At 41.0% G+C, this 12672-nt stretch overlaps 1 protein-coding gene across 1 annotated transcript in view; it reads right to left on the bottom strand.

Annotated features, from left to right (window-relative positions):
- Positions 1–12672, bottom strand: part of DNTT (DNA nucleotidylexotransferase) — a 165257-nt gene that overhangs the window by 102427 nt on the left and 50158 nt on the right. The window contains 2 exon segments of the mRNA XM_048506221.1: positions 2551–2622; positions 9330–9500. Of these exon segments, the coding sequence (XP_048362178.1) occupies positions 2551–2622; positions 9330–9500 (243 nt within the window).

The following is a 12672-nucleotide window of genomic DNA, read 5'->3' as shown; positions in this document are numbered from 1 at the left end:
TTATTAGAAGATTATAATTATAAGAATGTTGTTATGTGTATATAAAGCAAATGCAAACTAATATCCCAGAAGCAGAATTACTTATTACTTATATCTGGTTTTGTCTGTGCAGTCTCTTCGAGAAGTTTCAGGGCCATTCACAGGATCTGAGAACTGACTGTATAGTCCCTATTATAATTGTCCCTTTGTGATGAATCTCCCGCCTTCGAATGCAGGCCACGCTAATTTTATCTTCTCTTTCTAATGAGATTAATTTTTCGGAAGCAATTATGATAAAGAAAAGCAAAGGACAAAAATCCTGGACAATTTAAAATATGTATTGCTCTACATTTCAGATACACAAGGAGTGGAATTACCTGGTCATTGTGGAAAGCTCGCTGTTTGTAAGGAAGTGTGATTATATTTTGCAATTTCATTTTTTCAAACATTATTTAGATTTATATCTAGTAATTTTTTTAGTACTTTGCTCAACAGGCTTTAAATGGGATCAGAAGAATTCGCGCAATTCATATTAGTTCTTGAATAAATGTTAGAATAGGTTTTTTTGAATGCATGGACTCTATCAGTGACTCTAAAGGAAACAAAATTAAAGTAGGTTTTTTTTGTCTCTAGTGAATACTGTTTCTTTAATAACTTTCAGTAATAACTTTCAGTCAGTCATGTTACATGCTCTTATACTTCAGCCTGAACCCATGTACTTGGAAATCAGTCCCAAAATGGTTCAACTAAACCAACTTCCAGTATCAATCCACATAACTTATAGTTTTATGTTTGACACCACTAATAAAGTGCAATGAAAATTTGTATTGCAGGGATCCCCAGAGTGATACCCATGGGCATTATAGTACTCACTGTACCTTTTCTAAAACCTGCCAAGTACTTTTAAAATGTGGTCAGGGTTTATGCAGGACTTTTGCCCAGCAGGCTTCTCTCTAGTTACTGGAGATTTGATTGGCTAAGCAGATTTTTTTAAGTTGCCTCAGCAGCAGCTGCCATCACAGCACAAAAATCTTCACTGAATGACTGAAGGTAAACAGTATGTATATGCAAGATATTTTTTTTAAAAAAATATGTCAATTTTTTAAAAGCATCTTGTTTAACACTTCTCCTGAAATGTGAAGAATTACTACTATAGTTATGCATGACCCTTTCCGCACAGGCACTTTAAAATGTTTTGAGGCAGGAAATAAAACCTTTCCTCTGAGGAGTTCTGCATTGTTTTGCCCCAAAATATTTTTTTACAGCCTCAAAACGTTTTACAATTATTCTCTAAATTAAATGTTTTAAGGCTTAATTTGCCTGAGCTGTCCCTTTAAGAGGCCTCTCTGCCTTCTCTCCACTTCTTCACCAGAGCCATTTTGTGAGCTCATTCCTTGCCTGCAGAAGCCCCTTGCCCTATTTTTTTAGCATTTTGGAGCATTTTGGTGATTTCAGGGGGCCTAATTTTCACAACATACGCTGCAGAAGACTCAGGGAATTGCAGCAGGAGGCTGCAAAGCATAGAAGCACCTGTTTGTCAACACACTTGGGGGGAAAGGGAAAAAAACAAAATGGCAGCTAGGAATCATTTCAAGGGGATGAGTGTGAACAAAAATAACATTATTTGTAGGGATCTAAATCATTTTAAAAACATTTTAGGTCACTTGTGCGGAAACAGCCATTTTGTGGCTGGCTCCATCTCTCATGGCAGCCATTTTGTGCTTGTTTCTGCCTCCTATGGCAGCCATTTTGTGATTGTGTCCACCATCCTGTCTCAGAATTGTAAAGGTGCCCACAGGCTGAAAAAACTTGAGATCTGTTGCATGATGACTTCCTTGTATATATAGACATGAATATATAAAGATTCCAACATCTGCCACATATGCACCTTTCCCCTTTTCAGATTGCTAGAAGTTTAAAAAGCAGTTGTTCTAGAAAGTGAACAAGTTTCCTGCTGCACAATGACCAAGTATGATAACAAGGCATGAAGACTTGCAGGAAACATGTGGTTATAGCCCAATTCTCAGGCAGTTCTGGGTCCATGAATGGATTCTTCAAGATCCCAGTGGCTTGTTGTACATTCACTTGGATTTTTTGTGCAACAGCATCAGATTAAGCATTAAGCTTGTAATTTCAAAAATTATTTTATGGCCATATTCGGACTTGAACTAATTAGGCCACAGTTTGAGCTAAAAAACCCACCAATTTACAGATACAGTCCTCCTATTTATACTCACCTGGGGAAAACTTCATTTAATATAATAGGATTTCTGAGCAAATGCACATAGAACGGAGCTGTATGTAGATTGCATTATGAACTCCATTGGATACATACCACTTGTCCCCGAGACAAGACTTAAAATAAAATGGATTTGAGCAAAAATAAATCAAAATCAAATCTCATATTTGCCAATGGAAGTTGCACTGGATACTCCTAATCACAACAAACCTCAAACCTCATTGGATCACTGTTGAACCTAGAAATGTACCTGCCACCACCAGCCATTTGTGTTGATCTTGATTCCCTATCAGCTGTGGTTCAATATACAGATAAAGATAAAATAGCTATACCTTGAGTGATCTGTAGTAGTCACAGTTTAGCACAGTTTCCACTCTAGGACTTTCTCCTTCTTCTAGAATGTCCTGTAGATGTAAAATATACAGTGTGCAAGCTATGCTAATAAATCCATACTTACACACTCATTACCCTCAGTGTCTTAATGTTAACAGTTCTATGTATTGTCGAAGGCGTTCATGTCCAGATTCAACTGGTTGTTGTGGATTTTCCAGACTGTGTGGCCGTGGTCTGGTAGATCTTGTTCCTAACGTTTTACCTGCATCTGTGGCTGGCATTTTCAGAGGTGTATCACAGAGAGAAGTCTGTTAAACACTGTGTACACATCCAGACACAGTGTGTAACAGACTGTGATAAACCTCTGAAGATGCCAGCTACAGATGCAGGCAAAACGTTAGGAACAAGATCTACCAGACCATGGCCACACAGCCCAGAAAACCCACAACAACCAGTTAACAGTTCTAGTTTAAGGTAATGGAAGCGGGATACCATGAAGAACTCATGAGAGAGAAGAAATCCCATCTCTCCTCTGATTCTCACTTCCTCTCCTCTTGCTCACTCCATTGCTGCAGCCTCATTCTCTTCCTTTCCCTGACACCTCTTCTTCTCCCCTTCCACTAGTACCCCAATATTGCTTCTCCCTCCTAACCCTCCTGCCTCCATTTTTACCATTCCCTGCACCCATGTTAACCCCCAATTTGGTTTTTGTAAACATTCCCCCAGATTTCTAGAAACTCTTCCCTTTTCTGTGCATGGCCATACGGTAAACAATCTTGATCAACACTCTTGGAGCCAAGTTCAAAATTAGAGATGTAAAACAAGGTTCAAATTCAGGAAACAAGAAAAGTTGAAATGTGGTATTTTCATCTGGGGTTTTATTAGATTTGGAAAATATTGCTTGCACTTATTAATTGATTCATTTAATTTATTTGTTTGAATTCATACTGTCATAAGTCTCCAGAATTTGTCCCTTTATTATTTATCCAACAAGAAATGTTTCTTTGTTGTATAATTTGGGTGGCATACAACAATTGTAGTAAACACAATTAAAGATTTTAAGGCATATGACTTTCTGTAACTTACTCTTGCCAGGGTGAAGCGAGGCCATGCACCTTGATGGATTTTTCCTAGGCTCAGAGGAAGTGGGGCTCAGAGGAAGTCAGAGTTTTGGGCTCAGAGGAAGTCCAAAAAAGAAGCTGAGCTCAGAGGAAGTCAGAGTTTTGGGCTCAGAGGAAGTCCAAAAAGAAGCTGAGCTCAGAGGAAGTCAGAGTTTTGGGCTCAGAGGAAGTCCAAAAAAGAAGCAAAATAAAAACTGAGGGCATACCAAGAGCCAAGAAGAGACACTTGGCATTCTATTGCCCCAACACTCTAAAACTCAATCTCCTCATCTCCAACAAGAGAAAAATTAGGAATTAATCAAAGAAATTCAATACAGAAGGGAATTAGGATAAAAGACTACCAAAGAGAAAACCCGGAAGATAGCCTGGTACCTATATTTCTATGCTCTTCCAACCAGACTGATTAGATTCTCCTTCTAATCTCATAGAGCAGCAACTGCTACTTCCAGCAACTTCCTAAGCAATCCACCACCACATCTTACCCTGTCATGTCAGTTCTCTTCTAACAGGCAGAAGACTGTTTACAGCATTGTTGTTGGCCATTTTCTTCTGGTCCCTAAGTCCCACAGTGACTGGACATTCTAAGGTTGTTTCTGCACAGCCAAGGGAGAGAGCCTGCATTGGCATTAATCATGCCGATGCAGGCTCTGGGGCCGTTGGCACAAATGGCCCCATGGGATGCGCAGCTGTTGGAGCAAGCTCTGCACAGCCACGTATTCCCCTCTCCTCCCCTCCCCAGCCGGAAATGCCTCCTTACCTTCTGCTGGCAGCTGTCGCTCTGCTGTCGCTCTGAGGAGGGAAGGGGACACGCCCCCATGGCCAGAGCGACGGCTGAAGCACCGGAGGCCAGGGGGCGTATCCCCTTCTCTCCTCAGAGCGACAGCAGAGCGACAGCTGCCAGCAGAAGGTAAGGAACTAATTTTATCTTCTCTTTCTAATGAGATTAATTTTTCTCGAAGCAATTATGATAAAAGCAAAGGACAAAAAATCCTGGACAATTCTAAAAATATGTATTGCTCCTACATTTCCAGATACACAAGGAGTGGAATTACCTGGTCATTGTGGAAAGCTCAGCTGTTTGTAAGGAAGTGTGATTATATTTTGCAATTTCATTTTTTCAAACATTATTTAGATTTATATCTAGTAATTTTTTTTAGTAATTTTGCTCAACAGGCTTTAAAATGGGATCAGAAGAATTCGCGCAATTCCTATTAGTTCTTGAATAAAAGTTAGCATAGGTATTTGTGAAAGAATGGCCTCTATCAGTGACTCTAAAGGAGACAAAATTAGAGTAGATTTTTTTTGTGCCTAGTGAATACTGTTTTAATAACTTCTCAGTAATAACTTTCAGTCAGTCATGTTACATGCTCTTATACTTCAGCCTGAACCCATGTACTTGGAAATCAGTCCCAAAATGGTTCAACTAAACCAACTTCCAAAACAATCCATTATTAACTTATATAGGTTTTATGTTTGACACCACTAATAAAAGTGCAATGAAAATTTGTATTGCAGGGATCCCCAGAGTGATACCCATGGGCATTATAGTACTCACTGTACCTTTTCTAAAAAACCTGCCAAGTACTTTTGCAAATGTGGTCAGGGTTTATGCAGGACTTTTGCCCAGGCTCTCTAGTTACTGGAGATTTGATTGGCTAAGCAGATTTTTTGTTGCCTCTAAAGCAGCAGCTGCCATCACAGCACAAAATCTTCACTGAATGACTTAGAAGGTAAACAGCATGTATATGCAAGATATTTTTTTTAAAAATGTCAATTTTTTTTTTTTTTAAAGTACTTTGTTTAACACTTCTCCGAAATGAAGAATTACTACTATAGTTATGCATGACCCTTTCCCAAGACAGGCACTTTAAAAATGTTTTGAGGCAGGAAATAAACCTTTCCTCTGAGGAGTTCTGCATTGTTTTGGTTCCCTGTAACATTTTTTTTTTTTTACAGCCTCAAACGCTTTACAATTATTCTCTAAATTAAATGTTTTAAGGCTTAATTTGCCTGAGCTGTCCCTTTAAGAGGCCTCTGCCTTTCTCCACCTCTTCACCAGAGCCATTTTGTGAGCTCATTCCCTTGCCTGCAGAAGCCCCTGTCTCTATTTTTTTTAGCATTTTGGAGCATTTTTGGTGATTGTGGGGCCTAATTTTCACAACACACGCTGCAGAAGACTCAGGAATTGCAGCAAGAGGCTGCAAAGCATAGAAGCACCTGTTTGTCAACACACTTTGGGGAAAGGGAAAAAAACAAAAATGGCAGCTAGGAATCATTTCAAGGGGATGAGTGTGAACAAATTAACATTATTTGTAGGGATCTAAATCATTTTAAAAACATTTTAGGTCACGAAGTGAAAACAGCCATTTTGTGGCTGGCTCCATCTCTCATGGCAGCCATTTTGTGCTTGTTTCTGCCCTCCTCTATGGCAGCCATTTTGTGGATTGTGTCCACCATCCTGTCTCAGAATTGTAAAGGTGCCCACAGGCTGAAAAAACTTGGAGATCTAAGCTGCATGATGACTTCCTTTGTGCTATATATAGACATGAATATATAAAGATTCCAACATCTGCCAAGATATGCACCTTTCCCCTTTCAGATTGCTAGAAGTTTAAAAAAGCAGTTGTTCAAAGTGAACAAGTTTCGCTGCACAATGACCAAGTATGATAACAAGGCATGAAGACTTGCAGGAAACATGTGGTTATAGTAGCCCACCGCAGTTCTGGGTCCATGAATGGATTCTTCAAGATCCCAGTGGCTTGTTGTACATTCACTTTGGATTTTTGTGCAACAGCATCAGATTAAGCATTAAGCTTGTAATTTCAAAAATTATTTTATGGCCATATTCGACTTGAACTAATTAGGCCACAGTTTGAGCTAAACCCACCAATTCTTACAGATACAGTCCTCCTATTTATACTCACCTGGGGAAAAAACTTCATTTAATATATTGTGATTTCTGAGCAAATGCACATAGAACGGAGCTGTATGTAGGATTTCGCATTATGAACTCCATTGATACCACTTGTCCCCAGACAAAGACTTAAAATAAAATGGATTTGAGCAAAAAATAAATCAAAATCAAATTTCATATTTTGCCAATGGAAGTTGCACTGATACTCCTAATCACAACAAACCCTCAAACCTCTATTGGATCACTGTTGAACCTAGAATGTACCTGCCACCACCAGCCATTTGTGTTGATCTTGATTCCCTATCAGCTGTGGTTCAATATACAGATAAAGATAAAATAGCTATACCTTGAGTGATCTGTAGTAGTCATTGGCTTAGCACAGTTTCCACTCTAGGACTTTCTCCTTCTTTCTAGAATGTCCTGTAGATAAATATACAGTGTGTAAGCTATGCTAATAAATCCATACTTTTTTACACACTCATTACCCCTCAGTGTCTTAATGTTAACAGTTCTATGTATTGTCAAGGCTGCTCATGTCTGAGTACAAGATTTTCGAGACTGTATTGCATTCAGATCTAAATTCCTTATCAGTATCTGTGGCTGGCATTTTCAGAGGTGTATCACAGAGAAGTCTGTTAAACACTGTGTACATCCAGACACAGTGTGTAACAGACTGTGATAAACCTCTGAAGATGCCAGCTACAGATGGTAAGTAAAACGCTAGGAACAAGATCTACCAGACTACGGCCACACAGCCCAGAAACCCACACAACAACCAGTTAACAGTTCTAGTTTAAGGTAATGGAAGCGGATAATTACGAAGAACTCATGAGAGAGAAGAAATCCCATCTCTCCTCTGATTCTCTCACTTCCTCTCCTCTTGCTCACCCATTGCTGCAGCCTCATTCTCCTTTCCCCTGACACCTCTGCACTGACCCCTGTAGCGTGTATGTGAAGTTTGGATTTTTTGCCCCTATGTGCATCACTTTACATTTTGCTACATTGAACTGCATTTGCCATTTCTGAGCCCACTCACCTAATTTATCAAGGTCCGCTTGGAGCTCTTCGCAATCCTTTGTGGTTCTCACCACCCTACATAATTTGGTATCATCTGCAAACTTGGCCACCACACTACCCACCCCTACTTCCAGGTCATTTATGAATAGTTTAAAGAGCACTGGTCCCAAAACGGATCCCTGGGGGACACCACTCCCTACAGCTCTCATCTCTATTATACAATTTCACCTTATAATTGTTTTGTTGAGAGGATCAATACATATATACTTCCCCAAATACTAAATTTAATATCATATTAGCTTTTTAAAAGGTATGTTTCAGGGGGCTGCTAAAAATAGAAGGATATTTATATGCCAAGGAGTTTTTGCCAGCTAATAAGTGTTATAGTCTTAAAATGTCTTGGGATTTTCTTCTGCCCTCTCAACACCCATCTTATAATTTGCACTAAAGTAACTAAAATTATATGTACTGTATGCAACTATGTATTATTCCTTGAATTGATTTTTAACTCTTATACTTTAATATGTGTTTTGGGGTGACATAATCACTTCAAGTAACACCTCAGCAGGAGTCTTAATGAAACTTTGCCATCAAAACTGTACTTTTTTGTGTGAATAATAGCATAAAAACTGTTTTAGTTGAATTCTGGAACAATAAAAAAGTCTCATATTCTGACTTAAGACACTGGATTTTGATGCAAGTTAGAAAGTGTAGCAATTTTTGTAGGAAAGGGGGGAGTTCCCAAATTTAAATTATCTCCATTGTGACATTAAGAACATAAGAAAAATCCTGCTGGATCAGACCAGTTGTCCATCTAGTCCAACATCCTGTCTCACACAATGACCAACTAGTTATCCTGGAGGGACAATAGCAGGGTACTGGGGCTGAGGCCTTCCCCTGATATTATCTCCTGACAGTAGGGTGGTTTCCGCACAGGCTGAAAGCCCAGTAAAACACCGTTTTGGTGAGGACCATTCACACAGGCGCCGCTGTTAAATCAATTCAGCAGTGCTCTGTTCCCGCCAAAATGGTGTTTTCAAAACTCTCTTGGGGAATGAGTTTTTCTGCAAATGCCGGCTTCCATCCGCTGTCATGCGAACGGCAGTGGGTGGAAGCCAGCGTTTTCCCCTCCCCTCCCCTCCCAGCCGAATGCCTCCTTACCTTCTGCTTTGGCGGCTGTGGCTCTGCTGTATGGCTCTGAGGAGGGAAGGGGACATGCCGTATGGCCTCAGGCGTGACTGAAGCCATCACCCGGAGGCCAGGGGGCGTATCCCCTTCTCTCCTCAGAGCGACAGCAGAGCGACAGCTGCCAGCAGAAGGTAAGGAGGCGTTTGGGGCCGAGGAGGGGAGGGGAAAATGCTGGCTTCCACCCGCTGCCGTTCGCATGGCAGCGGATGAAAGCTGGCGTTTGTAGGAAAACTCACTCCCCAAGCAAGTTTTGAAAACACCGTTTTGGTGGGCACAGAGCGCTGCTGCATCAATTTGGCAGTGGCACCTGTGTGAGAGTCCCCGCTAAAACGGTGTTTTACTGGGCTGAAGCTGTTGCTTTCTGCCCATGCAGAAACCGCCTAAGAAAATTGGGCTCTTCCTCAAAGATCCAGCATTTGCAGTAGCTGATCAGAAACAAGCTATTAGCCTTTTTCCTTACAAATACTTTGAGCTGCTACTGTCTGACGATTTGATCAGGTACTAATACTGTATGCTCTGAGGTGACTGAGGTACTTACCTCAATGATGGCTTTGACTTGTTCTCCCATCCAGGGCAATCCTTCAATATCCTTTGTTTTCATTATAGTAACTGGAAGGAACTTTAGCACTGATGCAGCTCTCCTAAACGCAAGGCAAGGACCTTCATTTTCTCTGAACTCATAGTTTTCAGCCAGTATTTCAAAGGCATCCTTAATGGGGTGGGAATGAGAGGGAGAAATTAGTACGAGGTGATGCATTTTACAAGCCACCAAGGAAGTTTAAAACTTGTAAGCTGTTGCACAGATTTCCTCACACCACAGTAAATACAAAACAGCTAACTTATTTTGACATTTTGCTCATAGGTATGCTTAATAAAGGACCTTTCAGTGAACAACCATATGGCCTCTGACCTAGAGAGATAGAGCTGACATACAACCACCAATTTGGGCAAATCTCCTGAGCCTGAGAAAGTGAACTAGTTACTGCAGTTTTAGAAATCTGTTCGTATCCACTGCCAAGAATGTCACTCCATGATATCTCTGTTTCTTCAAAACAATCTGTGACAGATTCTTAAGACAGAATTAGTCTTTCTAGGGTGGAAAATGCTTGGAGGGCATTTGAAATGGAGAATCAGTGAACAAGGCAGGAATTAAGCATGCCTTCATTCTAATCACTAATCCTCCTCCACGTTAAATACCTTTGCTGACTGAACATCTCAGTATGTTAGCCAAATTCACCAGACGTCATAGTTCACCCCTATACCTTTGATGTTTATGTGTGTGTGTGGATATATATTCATTCAGTTTTTATAAACTGAATTTTATAAACCTCCTCCGTCCGCAGCCTGGGGGTCCACCTGGATTCGTCTCTTTCAATGGAGACCCAGGTGGCCCATATAACCCGGGTTGCGTTTTTCCATCTTCGACAGGCCCGTCGGTTGGCTCCCTTCCTCTCCAACACCGATCTAGCCACGGTGATCCATGCAACGGTCACCTCCAGGCTAGACTATTGTAACTCACTCTACGCGGGACTTCCCTTGTGTCTGATTCGGAAATTGAAACTGGTCCAAAATGCGGCGGCTCGACTGCTCACAGGAGGCGCCTTCCGAGAACATATCCATCCTGTGTTGCGCCGCCTGCATTGGTTACCGGTTGAATTCCGAATCATTTTCAAGGTGTGGGTATTGACCTTCAAGGCCTTACGTGGCCTGGGACCCTCATACCTTCGGGACCCGACATTACCCCCCATGCGTCCCTACTCGGCCTCTTGCTTCGGCAGAGTCAATTTGCTGGAGATCCCTGGCCCCTCGATGACCTCGGCTGGCCTCTGCACTCTGAGCCAGGGCCTTTACCCGGCTCTAAGGCACCCGGTCTGGTGGGAACACTTTACCACCAGCTATCCGAGACCCTGCGGGATCTTGGAGAATTCCTTCAGGGCCTTGTAAAACCGAATTGTTCCACCGGGCCTTCGGAGAGTCCAGCCGCTGATGGTGCCCATGCCCGTGCCCTCGCCCCCCTCTGTTCATAAGGGTCCTTAACACCACTGAGACCCATTGTTTTTCGCTGAGGGAGACTGTTTTTGGATTATATGTGGAGCGGTGGGCTGCCATTTCAGAATGTAACTGTTTTAAATTGTTATTGTATGTTGTTTTTATATTGTTCACCGCCCTGAGCCTTGTTGAGATAGGGCGGTATATTAAATCTAATAATAATAATAATAATAATAATAATAATAATAATAATAATAATAATAATAATAATAATAATAATAATAATAATAATAATTAAAAAAAACTACAACGTTCACAAAATCCATAATACATTCTGTTTTCTTGGGGGTAAGGAAAGAAGGGGGAAATACAAAAACCAATAACACAGTTAATACATATACACAAGAATCTAATCAGAAGAGGGATTTTGTTGGTGTGCTACCCACATCCCTGTCCCTTGGTCTCACTTCCTGAGCTGACAAAGGCAGTCTTGGAGTTGGTGCTGAAAACACTGGGGCAAGTTGTCCTTAGAAACGTCAATATTCATGCCAAGGCTGCCCTAACAGTTCCAGCTCAGGACTTTATGACCACCATGACAACTATGGAGCTTTCTCAGAACATTCTGGTACCTATGCATACGGAGGTTCAGACTCTTGATTGGGTTTTCTCTAGGGTTTGGTACATGGTTTGGTAAAGGAGGCATTTTGCACAAAGACCTTGTCATGGATGAACCATTATCTGATAAGATTTACACTGTGAGACACTCAGAACCTTTACAAGGATAAGGGGCACATTAGGATGCTAGGATCCACAGGTGTTCCTGATGTCTCTCAGGGATTTTCTGCTCAGCAAGGTTTATTTATTTATTTATTCTATTTATATGCCACTCTTCCAAATTGGCTCAGAGCTGTTCACAACATACAATACAAAAATGTACAATTTCATCAAAAAAACTAGCAACTAACTCAGTAAAACTACTAACTATTTAAGCAAGTAGTACACACAGACTAAGAACAAGCAACTGAAGAAACAATATCCTCTCATGCTCCCACCCTCGTAGGAGAGTCCAACAATAGTACAATACAGTTGACGGACTAAGTGGAAATGGTAGAATCTGGCCTCAACTAAATGCCTGGTGAAATAACTCAATTTTACAGGCCCTGTGGAACTCTTTCGAGTCCCACAAGGCCCTGATGGCAGATGGTAAAGCATTCCACCTGTTGCAGTCTTGGTTGACCAGTGGAATATAGAACTGACCCAGGCTGTGGAAATAATTGCCCTGACTGCCCTCTCTCCTTCCAAGGAGTCCCAAATGTACTTTGGTTGAGCAAGGAGTTTCAAGTGATGAATAAAATTGAGCAGATAGTTAGAGTGCAAGTGGAGGAAAGTGAATATGACCATACACAGATAAGAGCACATTATTATGCCTATTCTGTGATGCTGATGATAACAGAGCATACTTTTCTGCCACTGTTGCATCTGCGCAGTATTGACCAACTGAGCTATTCCAGGTTGTGACAGAGCTTATCTCAAATCCCAGAGGATGTTGACTTGGGAAACATACAAGACACTATGGTTCCTTGACAATATATTTTGCAGACAGGATCATTCAACTTAGACCCCATCGTTGGCTTGACTCAATATCAGAATGTTACTGGAGTGCACTCTGATGCTAGCTTTATGTTTGATGTGACAGACCGCACAGAAAAATAAAGTCTGGAAATGTAGCTAGGAATGAAGTACAGCTTAAAAACAAAAAGAAAAGAAAAATCTTCATAGGAACAGGTCAGCGCACTGATTTTGTAAGCCAATTCTCATATCAGGGTGTCAAAGCTTCAAAGATACCTCATTTTTTAAAAAAGAAAAAGAAAAATGATACCTGTGCAGGATTG

This window comes from Sphaerodactylus townsendi, linkage group LG08 (genome assembly GCF_021028975.2).
Source record: "Sphaerodactylus townsendi isolate TG3544 linkage group LG08, MPM_Stown_v2.3, whole genome shotgun sequence".
NCBI lineage: Eukaryota > Metazoa > Chordata > Lepidosauria > Squamata > Sphaerodactylidae > Sphaerodactylus > Sphaerodactylus townsendi.
The sequence above is the reverse complement of the archived record's forward strand: the minus strand, read 5'-3'. Positions and strand labels throughout refer to the sequence as shown.